The 19,624-nt window shown below is 42.9% G+C and overlaps 1 protein-coding gene across 2 annotated transcripts; it reads right to left on the reverse strand.

Moving 5' to 3' along the window:
• Positions 1-130: 130 nt before the first annotated feature.
• On the reverse strand, positions 131-17,333 carry LOC130127057 (dnaJ homolog subfamily C member 7-like). 2 transcript variants are annotated; one of them, XR_008811792.1, is made up of 15 exons: positions 17,254-17,333; positions 13,403-13,491; positions 12,994-13,118; positions 12,076-12,189; positions 11,802-11,876; positions 10,324-10,442; positions 6,439-6,592; positions 5,697-5,861; positions 4,913-5,004; positions 4,746-4,819; positions 4,475-4,621; positions 3,985-4,140; positions 3,163-3,237; positions 2,940-3,027; positions 131-1,038 (listed from the first exon to the last, which is right to left on the reverse strand). XR_008811792.1 is itself a non-coding variant. In XM_056296603.1 (14 exons), the coding sequence occupies exons 1-14, from the start codon at positions 17,322-17,324 to the stop codon at positions 2,990-2,992; spliced, it is 1,494 nt and encodes a 497-aa protein (XP_056152578.1). In that variant the 5' UTR covers positions 17,325-17,333; the 3' UTR covers positions 1,742-2,989. The 2 variants fall into 2 exon arrangements, 1 of the variants encoding a protein (XP_056152578.1); XM_056296603.1 differs by lacking the exon at positions 131-1,038 and having other exon boundaries at positions 1,742-3,027.
• Between the last annotated feature and the right edge of the window lie 2,291 nt (positions 17,334-19,624).

Genomic DNA, 19,624 nt, shown 5'->3' on the forward strand with positions numbered 1-19,624 from the left:
TGTGACGTTATCAAAGCCGCCCACTATTTTGGCAATGTAGAGAAAATATAAATGCACGCCTAGGGCAAAGAATTTCAGCAAATTGTAGAATTAAATGTCACAAATTTTAGGCATTCAGCGGTTTTGTTTTGTTTATTGACCGATGACCAATTAATTCCAATTTAGAGCGTGTTTTTTGACCAGATGCTTTGAGAAAAAAAAGCAGAAAATTGAAATAATTACACACCCATTTCTAAAGTCTAACACACTTATGCATCCTGCAGTGCAAATTTTCTAATATAGGTGTACGAAAATGTACAATGACAACACGCTCATTCAAAGGAAGAAAAAGACCTCGAAAAAAAACCCCAATTTTTTTTAGCAAAACCTCAACTCCATCATACAGGAGGGTAAACGATGTCTTGATTGTGTCTTTATGTATGCTCAATAATCCAGGTTAAGAAAATCAAAAAGTTGAATCTGTTCATCTAGATACGTTTATCGACAGAAACGTTTCACCACTAATCTAAAGACCTAATCTTAGCGATTCTAACACATTTCTGTCAATAAATGTATCCAGATGAACTGATTCAACGTTCTTCGATATGTCCTGATTACGACACCGAGTAACGCAAAGTAAAACTGCCGCTGGGATACTGCAGGAACCAATGAGAGGGGCTGAGAAATTAAGGGTGGAAAAACACCATGACTTTTTTTAAATTTTATTTCCCAATAACAAAAGCATTGCATGTCAGTTCTTAACATTGACATGGTTTTAAAAAAATGATACACAGGTCAGTGTCAGGGCCATGGCAATATACATTTCCAACCTACCATCTCACCTCACAGGTAGAACAAGTGGTGGAAGGGCTGTGCCGACCAAAGTGCATAACAAGTAAGATGTGTGACAAGTAGGTGTAACTGAAAACAACACACGGGACTGAATAAGGTCTTTTAATGTTTTGCTTGAAGACTCTTGGTGCAAAACAAGAAGAAACTGGGGTGCAGTCGCTTGTAAATATACATTGTGTTCTCTGGCTTGAGCAGAATCTGTTTTCCCTGAAAGAGAACAAAAAAATACTTTGCAAGGTTGACACTGTGAATTTTCAATTCAGTGTAGGCTGTATTCTTTTGGAATCAGGGTTGGACTTTAAAGAATATGGAGTTAATTTCTCGGCTCATTTTGTTAAAAGGCACCACTAAAATTTCCTGGGGACATGAAGGGTGGCCATCGCTGAAAGGAAATAGGCTGACCTTTAAGCAACTTAAGGAATTAAAAAAAAAACATTGATTTTGGCCTGTGTCAATGGAAAATATATCTTGCATATACAAAATGACTGAAAGTAAGAGGGAAAGAGAATTGGGTGAAATAGCAACTATTGCCGATTGAAGTAGAGAATAAAAAGACAAATAGAAGGGTGTCAATAATGGCATTAGGTAATATACAGTTTAAAAAGACCAGTGGTTCTCACAATCTGGTCCTTGGGTACCACCAGTACTGCTGGTTTTCTATTCTATTCTGGTTTTCTGTTAAGTACACTGACTTATTATTATAGCTCAAAAACCTTGACTGGAATAACAGAAGAAAGCCATTTTATTTTGTCATTGTAGGTTACAATGACATTTTTATGCATTTAACCCATCCTATTGTATAGCAGCGGTAGGCAGCTGCAGTGCCCGGGGACCAACTCCGGTTCTTCTTTCCATTGCCTAGGTCAGGGGCACAGGCAGTATTTTATTATTTTTTTTAGATTTTTTTAGATTTTTTTTTTTTGGCATTTTACGCCTTTATTTGATAGCAATAGTTGAGAGAGAGACAGGAAAGGCAGGTGAGAGAGAGGGGATGACATGCAGCAAAGGGCCTGGGCCAGAGTCGAACCCAGGCTGCTGCATTAAAGACTCAGCCTATGTGGTACACGCTCTACCAGGTGAGCCACCAGGGCGCCCCGCAAGCAGGAATATTAACCCTAACATGCATGTCTTTTTGATGGTGGGAGGAAACTGGACCACCCAGAGGAAACCCATGCAGACGTGGGGAGAACATGCAAGCTCCACACAGAAAGGACCTGGGACAGCCTGGGATTCAATCCCAGGACCTTCTTGATGTGAGGCAACAGTGCTGACCACTGGGCCACCGTGCCACCCAGGTGAATGTAATAAACTACCTGGCAGAATAGCTGTACTGGCACTATCCAATGACCAGCATGAGAACCACTGGAATACACAATAAATATAAATAGACTGAATAGACACTAAACATAAAGAGAAATTATGACCACATATAACACTTTACATTCCAGTCAACTATACACTGCAGCAATGAGCCTAGGTCAAGACTAGACAATACCCTGCAGTTTGATCCTGCAGTATGCAGGTGAACCAATAAAACCTGGATACAGTCACACAAACATACCCAGACAGAAACACACAACAGGGCAGTGTCATCTTCCAGTGCTGCCCTGAGGTCATGACATTCATATTCTAAAATTTGGGCAGAATTAGGGAGCCAATACACCGATTCCTGCAATTAGTAAGTCCCAGAAGCAGCTTAAAAACTCACACAACAAGATGTGCCATTTCTAAAACCAATCAACTACCCTATTGCTGACCTTAATTGGGATACAGCAGCAATTTTGCAAATTTAGGGTCTTGCCTCAATTTATGAGAAAACCATTTCTAATTTTGACAAAGTACCAAATTCAGCTGATTCTCCTGAACAATGTGATTTTTTTCTATAATGCTTCATTGATTTAAAACTTCAGATTGCACAACACAATCTGTTTTAGTATAACTGTGATGAATAAATAAATCCAGAAGTGAATGCAATAATCAATGATTTCTAAATTGTGTATAGCGGAGGATGGGAATATGTTGTCGGTCATATATTTTAAACATGCCAGGGAAGAGATTTTGCAAAAGACAACAGAGTAAGAAAATGAGATGGTAATTTTAAGTCCAACTTCATAATGTTCACTGCAGGGGCTGCAACGGTCCCACGCAATCTTGTACTTTAGCCAAACTGGAAAAAGAAATTTCCAGGTCCAGCATCTTAAAACAAAAAGAAAGAAGACATAAGAAACCATTTTCAATACAATGTGCCTTCAGAGACATGTAATGCAATGTTGATACGGATTTGGCGATAGCTAAGTGAGCAAAAGATAATCTGTCAAGAGTGCTACTTACTTGAACTAGATTCAAAATTAAATCCTCCACCTTGGCCACCAAAGAAGGCTCTGAAAATGTTGTTGGCATCAAAATCTGGAGGAAAAATCAGAGGCAATTCATATTTAATGAAGAAACAGCAAATCAATATCATTTTAGACATATCCCACCATATGAAATCATTTTTATCTCCAAAAGAAAACCAGTTTAAACTAGAAAACAGAAAGGATCAAGGGAGGATAATTTCATGATGTACCAATTAATTATCCGACACCCAGGTAACTATAGTCTAAACAGTGTTACTTGACTTATTAAACAAAAAAAACAAAAACACAAAAAAGTAATAAGTTATACTAGACAGTCAGTTTTTTAGATAATATCACTGGTAACACTGACCGTGTCCATTTATCCAATTCAAAAAACTCTGACTCAGTCCAAAGTACAGGAATATTGTAAAGAAAATGTGCGTTCAATTTCAAAATAACCAGGAAGAATTGACAGTGAAGTAATGTTCTCAGAGAAATAATTCAAAATTCTTTTAAGTTGCCTTGTGTTGCCCAGTCCACCTAAGAAATTGTTTTTTCAGAAATCAAATTTTTCAGTGCTACAAGAGTTAGCCAGGTTTCATCTAAAAATATATTACTAAAGTAGTTCTTGACCGCCATAATGCAGTATCTTATTTCATATCTCCATTCTTCTTGTTCTTGAAATGCACATATTTTTCAGTTGGTTGGACCAAGTTATAACTAAATGAAGAAAGGGTGAAAACTTTTTTTTCCTAACAATAACCTGTGAGAAGAAATCAATTAAGATCTAGTCAAAGTTGGGGGGTTGAGGGCTTACCTCCTCCACTGAAGCCACCATCATCATCCAGGTCGTGTCCATTGTCATAGCGGACCTTCTTCTTTGGGTCAGAGAGCACAGTGAAGGCCTCACCCACCTCCTTGAACTTCTTCTCCTCCTCCTTCTGCACCTCTGGGGTTGCTGCGCTGTGGCGATCTGCAACAAAGTGATAAAACAAGTTCTTCATCTTGACTATGAACTTATCCAGTTTCATCAGAAATATGCCATCATGCATTTTACATTTAGACTATCCAGAATCCCAGTTGGTATTTTGGACAAAGTTTTCGCTCCTGGCCTACATGTGATGCCAAATATGATGTGACTAAAATGGACATGGGTTCATTTATTGACACATCAATATTGAGACATAAAGTCTCTCTCCCCCAACAGCCATGATATTCCAATCGGCTGGGCACATCTGTGCATGTCCAATACCAGGGCACTGTGTGTTTGTGTGTGTGTGTAAGCATGTCGATACAAAAAAAGGTACCTGGGTGATGCATGAGGGCCCGTTTGCGGTAGGCCTTCTTGATCTCATCATCAGTGGCATTTTTACCCACTCCCAGCACCTTGTAGTAATCTTTCCTCTTGCTCTTTTTCAGCTCCAGCTGGGCTGTCTTAAGCAGATGCTTGTGTTCTTGAGAGTGAGAGAGAACCATGAGAGTGGGTCACACATGAGCTGATGAAAAAACTGCAACAGCAGTGTGCCCTTCTAAAACAGATGAAGGTAGGAGAGCAACACAACGCTGACAGCAGCCCACCTTTGGTCTTTTCTGTTTGGTAGACCTTTTCATAGTCCCGCACGGCTTCTTCATACTGCTCTGTGTTCATGTAGCTATGAAGACACAGTAAAGTCACTCCAGACATTCGCAAACTGTTCACACACAACACACAATTTTGGCAGATTGATGAAATCGGTAAAGCATACCACTGAGCTCGTCTTAAATACGCCTTGATGTAAGTGTCATCTAACTTGATCGCACTGGTGCAGTCTTCGATGGCTTGATCTAATTTCTTAAGCTGTTGATGAGGAAGAGGGAAACAACTGTGAACAAGTGATGTGAGGCAATGGTTAGTAGTTAGGTCACAGAAAGCTGAATCAGTTCATCTGGACACAACGTTTATTGAGAGAGAAACGTTTCATCACTCATCTAAGTGACCTCTTCAGTCTCAACTGATTGCAGGTATCCCCACCCTTATAAACAATACAGTGGCATAACAACTGAAAACGATCGGTTTCATATGCAAATTGCCGTGAGCATTAACTAGGTCAATGGCAATGTGTACTATTCACAGAGGATTTGAGAATGGTTGCAATGACAGCATTGTAAGACTGCGGCAGATGTACTCTTAGGCTCCCCCTTGGTTCAGTGATGGTTGTTCCCTCCTCACTTAGATGGCCTCTAACTCCCCATTCTCCCCGGCAGTAGTTAGGGTTCCCTTCTTTTCAAAGAATAACACTGAGGTTATCAATCAATTTGCGAACATGTACTCATAATTTTCAGAAACAAAAATCAATAAAACTTAATCCCATTTTCTTTATCAATTTCGAGATATGTGGAAACCTTGTGGGCAGGTGACTGAAGAGTGTTTCCCCTTGATTCCAAGCCTATGTTATACAATTGTATTTATCACCCAGCCATCACAGTGTACTATAAATATACAGCAAGTGATGTTAAAAGTGCTCTTAATAATGTTTGATAGCCCTTCACCTTGGCTCCTGCGGTGGCTCTGTTGCAGTACAGTTTAGCATTGGTCTTGATGTTGTTGGGATCTATTGTCAGGGCCTCTGTATACAGCTGGTAGGCTGCCTCGTAGTTGCTGTCCTTAAATGCCTGGTTGCCCTCTTCTTTCTTGGCTTTTAAGGCTTTGGCATTCTGATTAGAGGGGAAATAAAATCAATCTTTGGTCCTTTACAATCTTCAAAGTTTATGAAAATTGAAATTCTACATTTTTTGTCCGTATGATAGGCAGGCACATTCAGAGGACTGCCTTTAATTAAGGACTATTACACAATACATTCATACAGTTAGAACTCCAGGACCAGAGGAAAATTATTTTGCAATGGCTTTTGTATCACAATTTGGAGTACAATTAACAAAAATAAATGATGGTCCTAATCGTTAAATTATAGGCAGAAAAGTGATAGCATAAACTCGATGTTGATGAAATAATAAACAGCATTCACATATAAAGCTGATCTGGCTAAGAAGGCATTTTTTTGTGAACTTGTACAAATATTCACAACTCAAGGGTCAATGTGCAGCAATGTGCATGGAACATTGACACGAGTATTATGTTTCTAATATTGTTCAGCTTCAGCCTTATTAAAAAAAAAGAAAGAAAGTTCCTTTTCCAATTCAGTTTCCCCGAGACCAAGCCCTGGTAAACCTGGCATCGGCTGATTCCCTCACCTAGGAGGCAGGAGACGAGGAAACAAATCAACGAACATACCCTGCATGCTAGCCGGGCCTTCTCATGGTCAGGCGCCATACGCAGGGCCTGGATAAAGAACTGCACAGCTTTATCGATACAGTCCTCATAGTAAAGACACAGGCCTCGGACGTACAGTGCGTCTGCATTGGTGGAGTCCATCCGCAGGATATCACTAGGAGAGGATATTTAGTTCAAAGCTCAAACATCAGGGTAGACTCTGCAGCCAATAATAAAATCTTGTGTAATTACAAACTTCATTTGCAACATTTCTTTTTTTGTGACGAATCAATGCAAATTATTTCCAGTTTGAGTTCTGCCCTACTAAAGCAGCCCTCTCATCCTAAAAAAATGTTGAGATCTACCCTAATCTATGACAGCTACATAAAGTATTCAGACCCCTTCACTTTTTGCCCACTTGTGTTGTAGATTTAATTTTAAATGGATACCATCACAATTTTTACCCATCAGTCTACATTCAATAACCCATAATGACAAAGTGAAATATGTTTTTAGAAATTTTTGCAAATTTATTGAAAATCAAAAACTGAAATCTCTCATTTACATCAAGTAGGTCCTTTGCCGTGGTACTCCCAAGTTTTTTTTTAAAAATGTTTTTCTCCCTTTTTCCTCCCCAATTATTCTTGGCCAATTACCCCACTCTTCCGAGCCATCCCAGTCACTGCCGCACTCCCTCTGCTGATCCGGAAAGGGCTGCAGACTACCACATGCCTTTTCCGATACACGTGGAGTCGCCAGCCGCTTGTTTTCACCTGACAGTGAGGCGTTTAACCCGGGGGGGGGGGGGCGTAGCATGTGGAAAGATCACACCATTCCCCCCAGTTCCCCCTTCCCCCCGAACAAGCACCCTGACCGACCAGAGCAGGCGCTAGTGCAGCAACCAGGACACATACCCACATCCAGCTTCCCACTCGCAGACACGACCAATTGTGTCTGTAGGGACGCCCGACCAAGCCAGAGGAAATACGGGGACTCAAACTGGCGATCCCCATGTTGGTAGGCAACGGAATAGACTGCCACGCTACCCGGACGCCCCGATGGCACTCCAAGTTGCGGTCAGGGGCATCCTGTTTGCTTTAATTATCCTTGACATGTGTCTAACCTTGATTGTAACCCATCTGTGGCAAATTGAAAGAATTGGACATAGTTTAGAAAGGTACACTCCTGTGTATATAAATAAGGTCCCGCAATTCATACTACAAGTCAGGCCAAAAACCAAGCAATTAAGTCCAAGGAACACTCTGTAGAACTCTATAAGATTGTGGTGAGGCATAGATCAGGGCAAAGATATAAAGCCATCTAAAGCTCTAAGTGTTCCCAGGGGCACAGTGGCCTCAATAATTGCAAAATGGAAGATGTTTGGAACCACCAGGAGTCTTCCTAGAGGCCGGACTGAGTAACCGGGCAATAAGGGCCTTGGTCAGGGAGATGACGAAGAACCCAACGGTCAGAGCTTGGGAAGTCCTCTGCAGAGACGGGAAAACCTGTTGGTCGAACGATCAGTTAGGCCTTTATGGTAGACAGAAGCCACTCTTGAGTGAAAGGCATACAACACTCTGCTTGGAGTGTGCCAAACGGCATTTAAAGGACTCTGAGAGCATGAGGAAAAAGATTCTCTGGTCTGATGAGACAAAAATTGAACTCTTTGGGCAGAACTCCAAACACGATGTCTGGTGAACACCAGGCACTGCTCATCACCTGGATAATTAATACCAGGTGATGAGCATGGATGTGGCAGCATCATGCTATGGGGTGCTTCTCAGCAGCAGGGACAGGGAGATTGGTCAGAATTGGGGGAAGGATGAATACAGCCAAATACAGAAAGGTCCTTGAAGAAAACCTGCTCCAGAGTGCCTGCGACCTCAGACTGGGGTCATGGTGCAGCACAACAATGACCCAAAGCATGCAGCCAAGCTAATGCTGGAGTGGCTTCAGAACAAGTCTCTGACTGTCCTTGAATGGCCCAGCCAAAGCACAGACTTAAACCCCATAGAATATCTGTGGAGAGACCTGAAGATCCCAGTTTACAGATACTTCTCATCCCACGAAGCTTGAGAGGATCTGCCAGGAAGAATGGAATAAACTGCCCAAATCCAGGTGTGCAAAGCTTGTAGAGATTTACCCAAGAAGACTTGAAGCTGCAATTGCTGCCAAAGGGGCTTCGACAAAGTACTGAATTAAGGGTCTGAACACACGTGGGAAGATAGCGGCGCTAACTCACGTTTGCAGCGGCTTCACCCAGTACCAACTATGCAGTGTCTCTGTCCATGTCTACGTCTAAGTTTGTATCATTGTGTGAAGTTTTTCTTTTGATCTTCAATTTTTTTATTTATTTATTCTTTATGGCTGGGAGAGCTGGTGTTGGATCGGCTGAGAGAGCTTGGTCTGCTGCGTCCTGTGGACGGCCCTGCTCAGAGCTGTGCCTAGCATCGACTGTGCAGTGGTTTTGTCTGTGTCTGTATTTGTGTTATTGTGTGGAGTGCGGGGGAGGTGTGTTGAAGGTGTCTGGCTGGGAGAGCTGGCATTGAATCGGCTGAGGGAGCTTGGTCTGCTGGCGTCCTGTGGGCACAAGAACCACGGCCTTGCCTGGAGCAGCGCCCGAGAAGGAAGCACCAAGGGCGGTCTGACAGGACACGGAAGCGGTGCAGCTAAGCTAACTGCTAGCCCATGCAGACCTGCAGTTCCAACAGTTGTCCTGGCTGGCGTTCATTATCCGGACAGCGGAATTTTTGGACTGTGTTGCACTGAATGGACTGTGTAGTTAACTTTTTTTTTCTTTCTTTTGTTTTCTGTATTTTGGTGGTGTTTTTGGAAATTTGGATATGTTTTTATCTTTTGTGTTGCACTGCTGTGGGATGGGTGAAATGAAATTTTGTTTCTTTTGTGTCAAAAGAAATGAAATTAGCCAATTAGCCTGTTAGCCAAACTGACCACGTCCTGCCCAGTGAATTCACTGTAGTGCCCTCAGGCCGGTGTTATAAAGTGCCCCCTAGGAAAACATCCCTATTCTAGGTCCTTCATTCCTTCTGCTATCAGGCTGTTAAATGCTGAGATTATTCATTTTAAATAAATGCTTTATATTGTTTTAAACCACAATAGTTGGTTTATACCGTGTCTGTTTTTCACATGGCTTGTGGGACTGTACATTCACTGACTGTAGTGGGGGAATGTAATGTGTAATGCATCTTAGAGTGCTTCATTTATTTATTTATTATTATATTCTTTGAACCTGTTATATTCTTTTAACCTGAATTTTTGCCCTTCGCCTGGTCCTCGTGTGAGTCTGCATACAGGGCCACATGAGGTTGACAGTGTGCATCTCTTGCCCATGTACTGACCTGTCTGTTGTCCCTGACATGGTGATGATTGCCACTTGTCTGTGAGTTTGTATATGTCTGGGTAGACTGTAAGAACTGAATTGCCCTCCTGGGATATATAAAGTTGTCTGAATCAAGTACACGATAGAAATGACAATAAATTGTTCTTGATTCTTGACATAAGTTTTTGATTTATGAATTTGCAAACATTTCTAAAAACATGTTTTCACTTAGTAATTGTTGGTTATTGAGTGTAGATTGATGGGCAAAAATGGCAATTTTATCCATTTTAAAATTAAATCTACAACACTGTAAAATGTGAAGGGGTCTGAATACTTTCTGAAGCCACTGTTTACTATGCAGTAGACAGACTTAAATGACTTAAGACATTTGGAAACACTGATAACAAGCAACAAAAATAGGCCCAGTACCACGGTTGGTATTCATCTGTCAGTTTGAAATCTCAGATCTAAATCTAAGCTACTAAGATGCATTTATTCAATGATGTGAAAAACATGTATTCTTATTCTCTAATAATCACATGACCTGAAAAACTTAACTTCTCTACCTTGCCACAGACTGGGCTTCAGGGTAGCGTCCAAGAAGTGCCAGACACTCAGCCTTGAGGATTTTGAAGCGATGGCAGGCAGAGGCCAGGCCTAAGGCCCGGTCCATATAGTATACCACCTAGAGCAGGACAAGAAAATACATAGTTTAAAATTCACTTGTGGGCATCCAGGCGGCGTAGCGGTCATTTCCGTTGCCTACCAACACGGGGCGAGCAGATCAAATCCCCGTGTTGCCTCCGGCTTAGTCGGGCATTCCTGCAGACACAACTGGCCGTGCCTGTGGGTGGGAAGCTGGATGTGGGTATGTGTCATGGTCGCTGCACTAGCACCTCCTCTGGTCGGTCGGGGCGCCTGTTTGGGGGGGAGGGGGAATTAGGGGGAATAGCGTGCTACGTCCCCTGGCGAAACTCCTAACTGTCAGTTGAAAAGAAGCGGCTGGCGCCACCACATGTATTGGAGGAGGCATGTGGTAGTCTGCAGGTGGAGCAGTGACTGGGACAGCTTGGAAGAGTGGGGTAATTGGCAAAGTATGATTGGGAGAAAAAGGGGGAAAATCCCCCCCCCCCCAAAAAAAACAACTCACTAGCAACAGTGTAACAATCAAGTAAGTTGCCAAGAGGCTTTTTATATGTGGAAAAGGGCAACATAGTGCACAATAAAAGCCATGTGGTGACAGAAAAGTGCGCATTTCAGGCCTCAGACCATCCCCAGTATGTTGAAAGTTCTGCTTTCAAAGACTGATATTGATGCCCACTCAATTAGGGAGAGCTTTCAATAAGCAGGGAGTGAACTGTACAATTGATTAGTTCTAATCTTAAATATTTTTCCTGAGTATGTTGTTGTTAAATCACTAAAGTTTACTAACCTACACGCAAATTCGTCGACGTGAAGTCAAACACATTGCAGCAGGTGAAGCATGCTAAATTGGTTAATTACCTTTCTAAGCTAGCTGTTAAACCGACACCTGTTCAAAGCAGAGAACTCTTGGTCAACTCACACCAAACACTAATTGACTGCTAAATTAAAGCAGCCTTTAGTGGATTTTGGTAATGAAATTGACAATTAAATCGACAAAACATCGCCTGTAACTTCTAGTATCGAAATTGATCTCGTTTTCATGAATATAGTTGCCTGATGTCGGATAGATGGCCTGGCGGCCTGTCCAGGGTGTCCCCCCTCCTGCTGCCCAATGACTGCTGGGATAGGCTCCAGCATCCCCGCCACTCTGAGAGCACGATAAGCGGTTTGGATAATGGATGGATGGAAACAGAATACACCCAATGGCAAATAACCTTGGCAAACTATCTCAATTTTTCTCATGAATGTTTTTGATGAAGTAACCTTGTGCAGATGTTCATTCACTTAATAACTTCTAATGGAAACCAGCTAATTTTATAGACTAAAGTTTGCTGAACAGTTGGATGGGAACACGGCTTTGCGTCTGAGCTCTGTCAAAATAAGAATGAACGTATGGTACCTTTCTGAAGTCCCGCTTTTCGAACCCAAAATCTGCCATTCGCTCAAACTCCAAGATCGCTGTAGCGTTCTTATGCTGAAACACACACAAATTGTCAGCATTATAACATCAGTTTAACAACTGGAATAGAAAATGTCAGGATACAGCTAAACTAATTGGACTCTGTGACTATGCCTTGGGTGCAAAATGAATAATAACAAAGTGTTTTGTTTTTATTCTTTTGTTAAAAGAGTGACAGGTTCCATTAGTAAACAACCAACAGACAGGAACCTACCTCCTGCTGGGCCTGGCTATTGCTGGGCTCCAGTTCCAGCACCTTCTGAAAGCAGCGGCTTGCTGCCATGGCATTTCCTAGAGATAGATGGCACTTGCCCTCACGTAGATGACCCTGTGGAACAGAAAGGGCAAATCGGTCTGTTAAGATATGGCCAAAAAACCCCCCCAAAAAACAAAAAACACTGTATCCGAGGCCAAGGCTTAGGGAGAATTAGGAGGGACAAGCCGATAATGAGGTTAATTGCTTGATGTTGCTTGCTGTAATTTAAAAGCCAGCAAAATTCAACTTGGTGCACTGGCTAGTAACCCAATACCGCGGCATATTTGATTAGCTCACCACTCGTGTGTTAAAAAATATTAAGGGAAATTTTGCTGATTTTTGACCTTATTTCTACATTAATCATAGTGGCAGCATCTCTATAATGTACAAAATACCTGACGGTATTATCTGTATCGCCGAAGCCCACTATAGCAAATTGTCTTACTTCCACCATCCACTAATGTCGATGGATGACAGAAGTACAAGGCTGATAGGCTGAGATGTTCATTTTCTGATCTTCGGTTGAGAAAGTCTCACGCAATACATACTGGTTTATGTAGGCAATGTAGCACAGCTCTATCAGCAGGAGAATGTCAATTTCTCTGTCAAAATGAATTGCACCAAAGCGATAATACTTTTAAAACATTAGTTAGACCCAAGCACTTACGGAACGTGCTGATAATTAGTGGTAAAATATCCCTTTAACAAAGCTCTCTATGAACCATCATCAAGATTACAAAAACAGGACAAGCATTATCTCTAGTGAGAACTTAACAGAAGTACCCACTGAATACTTTCTTTTTTTCAGTTTTGCTCTGATGTGAAATGCGAAGAAGCCAGACATCTCCTTATCAACAAAAACATGTTTCGGCTGACCTTCATGAAGCAGTCATCTAGACGCACAGCCTGCTGGGAGTCCTCCAGGGCCTCTCGAAAGCGACTGAGCATCATGAGAGTGGCTGCTCTGTTGCCATAGTAACTGGCATTTTTGGGACACGCATCTTAGGATGAAAAAAAAAGTAATGCATGCACACTTAACCCTCATCATCCAGCACAAAATACTTTTCACACTTTAAAAAGCATGAGATGTAGCTACATATTGGAGATTAATCTTGAATTCATGACAGCTAGTTGTTTACCCACAACAACACATCTTTGGGAAATGTGACACGTCATGCGAAAAAAATACTATCTAGGCAATTCAGATCTTCCTGTTAGTTGTTCCGTACTATATGTCAGAAATTTAATTCAAAAGATGAGGAGTGGTGGTGAGTGCTGCTCTCACCGATGGCCTTTGTGTAGTAGTTGAAAGCCTCAGAGTAATCTTTCTTCACGTAGAATGCATTTCCTTGCTCTTTGAAGCCCTCAGCCTCACTGGGAAATAGAGAGAGGACACACTGAAGTCAAGCTGGAACTGTTACAAGAGATATATGGCTGGACACAACAAATTGATAAAAATGACAAGTCATAAAGCCTATAGGAGTCATTACAAGTTTAATTCAACTTCACCAGCGTAACTCAGCAACCACAGTCTAAGGGTTACCAAACAGATAACCTACTAGTTACAGCAAATCCATTCTGTCCTCTGTACATTCTAGCGCCTTCCAGATAGACTGTCTATGTTTCATGTAATGATCAAATAGAATATATATATATATATATATATATATATATATATAAAAAAAAAGGCATGGAATAATCAAGCTATTTGCAATGTAGGACTATTCAAGAATCTGACTGGCATGAAAGTTCCCTACGTTTTTCTTTTTAAAGACTAAAGTAATATACACGTTATATATAACGTGTATATTACTTTAATCTTTGGGAAGATGGTGGCATGAACTCACGTTTGCAGCAGCTTTCACCCAAGACCGACTATGCAGTGTCTTTGTCCATGTCTACATCTAAGTTTGTCAAGTTTTTATTTTGATCTTAGATTTTTTTTTTCGTTTAATGGCTGGGAAAGCTGGCGTTGGATCGGCTGGGAGAGCTTGGTCTGTCACGTCCAGTGGGCCCAAGGACCACAGCCTTGCCTGGAGCTGCATCCGAAAAGGAAGCACCGAGGGCGGTCTGACGGGACGCGGAAGTGGGGCAGGCAAAGCTAACTGCTAGCCCACGCAGACTGGCAATTCCGATAACACTGAGGGCAGTCTGGCGGCGGCCTCGCCTGGCATTGGCTGTGTTTTTAGTGTCGTCGTGTGGAGTGTGGGGAGGTGTGTCGAGGGTGTCTGGCTGGGAGGGCTAGCGTTGGGATTGGCTGAGGGAGCCTGGTCTGCTGTGTCCGGTGGGTCCAAGGACCATGGCCCTGCCTGGAACTGCGCCCGAAGAGGAAGCACCGAGGGAAGTCTGACAGGACATGGAAGTGGGGCAGGCTAAGCAAACTGCTAGCCCATGCAGACTGGCAGTTCCGACAGTCATCCTGGCTGCCGTTCGTTCTCTTGGACAGTGATATTTTTGGACTGTGTTGCACTGAGTGGTCTGTGTTGTTAACTATTTGTGTGTTGTTGTTTTTTTTTGTTGCTTTGTTCTCTCTGTTTTTGGTGGTGTCCTTTTGGGGAATTTTGAACGTGTTTTTTTTTTTACCTTTGTGTCGCACTGCTGTGGGCTGGGTGAAACAAAATTTTGTTTCTTTTGTGTACACAAGTACATGATAGAAATGACAATAAATTGTTCCTGATTCCTGATATGACTCATTCAGCAAGAAATATCACTGATGTCTTTATGCATGCTCAATAATCCAGGGAAGGAAATCACAGAAAGGTGAATCAGTTCGTTTGGACATAACGTTTATTGAGATAAACGTTTCATCACTCATCTAAGAGACTGCTTCAATCTCAACTAACTGCAGGTATCCCCACACTTATAAACAATACAGTGGCATAACGACCAAAAACAACGATCGGTTCCATATGCAAATTGCCGTGACCCTTAAGTAGAGTTACAATGGTAATGCGTACCATTCACAGTGGATTGGGAAATAGTTGCAATCACAGCATTGTAAAATGATGACAGATGTACTCTTACTCAAGAGTACTCAAACCCCAAAACATGCTGTGCCAGAAATTGGTCCACCCCAAGGATCGGGTCCCCCAGCACAATCAGAGCAATATAGTGTATGCCATTAAGTGCCGAAAGGATTGCCGTGATTTATACATCAGGGAAACCAAGCAGAAACTGGCCAAGAGGATGGCATAACACACAAGAGCTAAAGCGTCAGGCCAGGACTCCACAGTCTACACCCATTTACAGGCCAGTGGCCACTCTTTCAAGGATGAGGATGAGGCCATCTATGTGAACAGGGAACGACCGTCCCTGAACCAAGGGGGAGCCTAAGAGCACATGTGTTGCCATCTTACAATGCTGTGATTGCAACTATTCCCCAATCATCTGTGAATAGTACACATTGCAATTGTAACCCTAATTATTGGTCACGGCAAATTCCATATGAAACCGATCATTCTTTTCGATTGTTATGCCACTGTATTGGTTATAAGAGTGGGGGTACCTACAGTCAGTTCAGACTGAAGAGGTCACTTAGATGAGTGATGAAACATTTCTTTCAGTAAATGTTGTGTCCAGGCGACCCTATTCACCTTTATGTGAAATATCACTGATGTGAAACGCAGGCTAATTTCACAGGCTATAAAACCCGTGTTTTCCAACAGTTCGTGTGCCACCTGAACAAGTGGCAAACTCAATGTGAAAACAGCCTCAAGACAAGTCAGATAAGCAGTGATGTTATGTAGAGCAGCGTTTCCCAACCCAGTCCTGCTTGTACTTACTCAACCAATCATCTCACAGCACTTAATTATGCAAGGTGAGCAACAGCTGACATAACTCATTGCTGATTGGTTGAATAACTACAAACAGGTACCTATTCAGGGTTGCAAAGAAAATCTGCAGGATAGGGGTCCCTTGAGGATGGGTTGGGAAACACTGATGTAGAGAATGATTCACACTTTCAAACATGGGCCTGGCGTCTTGACCAAACTGGCTTATCCAGATAAAGAATCCTGTTAAACCTCTGCTTGGCACATTTCACAGAAACAACAAGAAATCAGACTGTTTTAATGGTCCATTACTTGATCTTCTTTAAAGATTTCTTTTTTTAAATCCCCTTCATGTAATATACTCAGAGAACCCAGATGTAACATCATATACACATCTGCAAGATAGCTAACAATTACAATATATCCAGTGAGTTTCACAATTTCTAGAATCTAGACGTTCATACGTGGGCAGCCAACCCACCGTAGGCCGTTTGGTCGGTTTGCTTTGTTCACAATGTAATTATTCAATGTTGACGAATGAAAGAATGGGGTTAAGAGGAACGGAGGCCATACAAGTGTAGATACACTTAATGGTGGCGCTGCCGCCATTGATCTCGATCCCACGTTAAGAGAACAAAACCTATGACACCGGTTAAATCTGAGTGTTTCAAATGCCGGTTTATTGTGGGTTTTGAAGGACATCTTTAATTCCGATGAGCTAACATGAAATGGTGATCACTATTCAACGTACGGTTGAGCTGCGTGGTGAAAACTACCAGCCTGCCCAACCTGGAAAGTTCTGGAAAGTATATTTATCTAACAAAAGCAGCTGAGAAACAATTGGGTCCGATTATTCGATGACTTTCTTGCCTTTGGGGGAAATTATTTTTAACCTCGAACGACGAAGAGCCCCGTGATATGAACGACCAACTAAATAACAAAGCATATTATTCAAAATCACTCAGCAGCAGACCCAAGCCACGCCGGTAGATTGGGTCGGCAAATGCTCGACCAGCAACGCTGCGCCATTATTTCTTTTATCTTGTCCCCCCCCCCCCAAAGGGTAGACCAACAGGTTTGTTCGGAACCGAGACCACAAGCAACCGAACCACGTTTCGGCGACGCTAACGCCGAGTTAGCCCGTCTACCAATTACCGCATTGTTATTTAGCGTCGCTAGCATAGCGGATGCTAGCTCTCATCAACGGTAATTCGGCTTCATTAGCTAGCTTTGAGCATCAGCAGGCCCTGGTGGAGGATAAACTAGGTCAGCGTGCCACCAAGACCCGCAAATGTGCCTTATTTTCTCACGCAGGAAACGGATATAATATGTTACAGTGTGTGAAGAAGTGCGAATCAATATTTACCGTTCCAGGTCATCCTGACCGAATACTTGGGTTTCTGTTTCCATCGGCATGTTGATGTCAACAGCTGCCATCTTTCCCGAAAGGAGCGAAAAGACGCAATTTCCGGGGTAGGTACTCTGAAGTATAATACCAACGCCGTACGGCATAGGGCAAAATCAAATGAATATAAAGTCTTATTGCTACCATTATTATTGGTGTTGTTGTAAAGATTTTGTTTATTTATTTAAGGATAATCAATTGCTAATCTAATTCATACATTAGACATCTATTCTTGCCATTATGGAGGCTTTTGTCCGTCTCTTAATGTCTTTTAATGATCTCAGTAACACTTGCAGAGTTGGATTGACATATTTGAAGAAAAAAACGGAGCGAGTTTCTTGCGACAATTGATGGTCAATTCCATCATCAATTGATCTTGAAATGGCCCAATAACGCTGCCAGCCTTATTTTTGTCAAAAAAATTTAAAAAAAAGAAGAAGAGGAAGAAAAAAAAAGAAATTGCTGTGTTAAATCCAATGCTCCTCCAGGAAATATCACAGAATGAGCAGAACTTGAGATATTTGTTTTCCAGGAAAAAGGAAAGAAAGAAGAGAGACAGAAAAAAAGAAAACCAAGGATATTAGTGGGATCCTAGCTTCATTTCAAATCAGACTTTGGATCTCAATGCCAGATATTAAGTTTTCCAGTCTTTTAGTTGTTAGTTCTTTCATTGACTGAAAGTTATCACTTGCCACGAGCGTCATGAGAACAAGTGTAACACATATAAACATTGTTGGGTTGATGTTTAAGGTTTTATGACACAAATCCATATTACATTCTATTAATGTCATATTACATTAAATTCTGTAAACCACTGCATCATGGTGAGATGTAGGGTATTGTCGGCCCAGGATGATATTGTAGCGAATTCGGGGGACAACGCAACCACAGGAACTGCCGCGGCCGGGAAGCGAACCCGTATCGCCCGCACCGCAGGAGCCATCGCTAACCGCTCGACTAACGCATTAGACCCGCCAGCCAGCGGTCAGCGTGTCTTCTTATCCATGCACGTTACACTACCCCCTCCTTCGGGAAGCGCGTCCCCGCGCTTAAGCATATCTGCTCATTCATGCCTCAGGGCGCATACGCTTCCGATGGCCTTACGGCCGCTCCATCCCACTTATAACACCAATGTAGCAAATTCGGTGGGCAGCCACAGGAACTGCCGCGGCCGGGAAGCGAACCCGTGTCGCCCGCACCGCAGGAGGCATCGCTAACCGCTCGACTAAAGGATCAGACCCGCCAGCCAGTGGCCAATGTGTCTACTTATCCATGCACGTTACAATATATAACATAGGCTTCTTTTTTTTGGTACCCTCAAGCAGAAAAGACGAATTCACCAACACGAGCACTAGCCGTCCCCATCGTGAACAGTCCCCTAAATAAAATCCTACAGCCACTTTTTCTAGATAACTAAAAAGTACATGTGCTGAAGAACATGCACTGGATGGCTGAAGGCGTCCGTTAGGGTGCATGGGTTGACATGTGACGTAATTAGTTTCCTTTCGCGCTTTTCAAGTCGATTCGCCATTCATTTATATGGGGGGGGGTAAAATCGCAAATACAACTGAAATATCTCGAGAGTGTACAGAATTTCACTAACGTGATCCCAATGCCCAACTACTTACAACATGTAACGAGAAACCATCTTTCCGTTTTTTGATTTTTGTTGGGGTTTTTTTTCCCGGATTTTTCCTCCCTTTTCTCCCCAATTGTACCCGTCCAATTACCCCACTCTTCCGAACCGTCCTGGTTGCTGCTCCACCCCCTCTGCTGATCCGGGGAGGGCTGCAGACTACCACATGCCTCCTCTGATACTTGTGGAGTCGCCAGCCGTTTCTTTTCACCCGACAGTGAGGAGTTTCGCTGGGGGGGGGGGGGGCGTAGCGCGTGGGAGGATCACGCTACCCCCCCCAGCCCCCTCCCCCCCGAACAAGCGCCCCGACCACCAGAGGAGGCGCTAGTGCAGCGACCAGGACACATACCCACATCCGGCTTCCCACCCGCAGACACGGCCACTTGTGTCTGTAGGGACGCCCGACCGAACCGGAGAGGTAACGCGGGGATTTGAACCGGCAATCCCAGTGTTGGCAGATCGCTACGCCACCCGGACGCCACCATCTTTCCGTTTTTTGAGACGTTCTTGTAAACAGACAGACTGTCTGGCCTTAATTGCGTCCATACATCCATCCATTATCCGAACCGCTTGTCTTGCTCTCATGGTCGCGGGGATGCTGGAGCCTATCCCCGCAGTCATTGGGCGGCAGGCGGGGAGACACCCTGGGCAGGCCGCCAGGCCATCTCTCTCTCTCACACACACACACACACACAC

Source organism: Lampris incognitus, chromosome 17, assembly GCF_029633865.1.
Source record: "Lampris incognitus isolate fLamInc1 chromosome 17, fLamInc1.hap2, whole genome shotgun sequence".
Taxonomy (NCBI): Eukaryota; Metazoa; Chordata; class Actinopteri; order Lampriformes; family Lampridae; genus Lampris; species Lampris incognitus.

Coding starts and splice junctions, on each gene's coding strand:
- LOC130127057 (XM_056296603.1), bottom strand. CDS start 17,324: ATGGCAGCTGTTGACATCAACATGCCGATGGAAACAGAAACCCAAGTA. Junction 13,119..13,402: donor CTACTACACAAAGGCCATCG/GTGAGAGCAGCA, acceptor TTTCATCCTAAG/ATGCGTGTCCCAAAAATGCC. Junction 3,028..3,162: donor TAATTTTGAATCTAGTTCAA/GTAAGTAGCACT, acceptor TTTTGTTTTAAG/ATGCTGGACCTGGAAATTTC.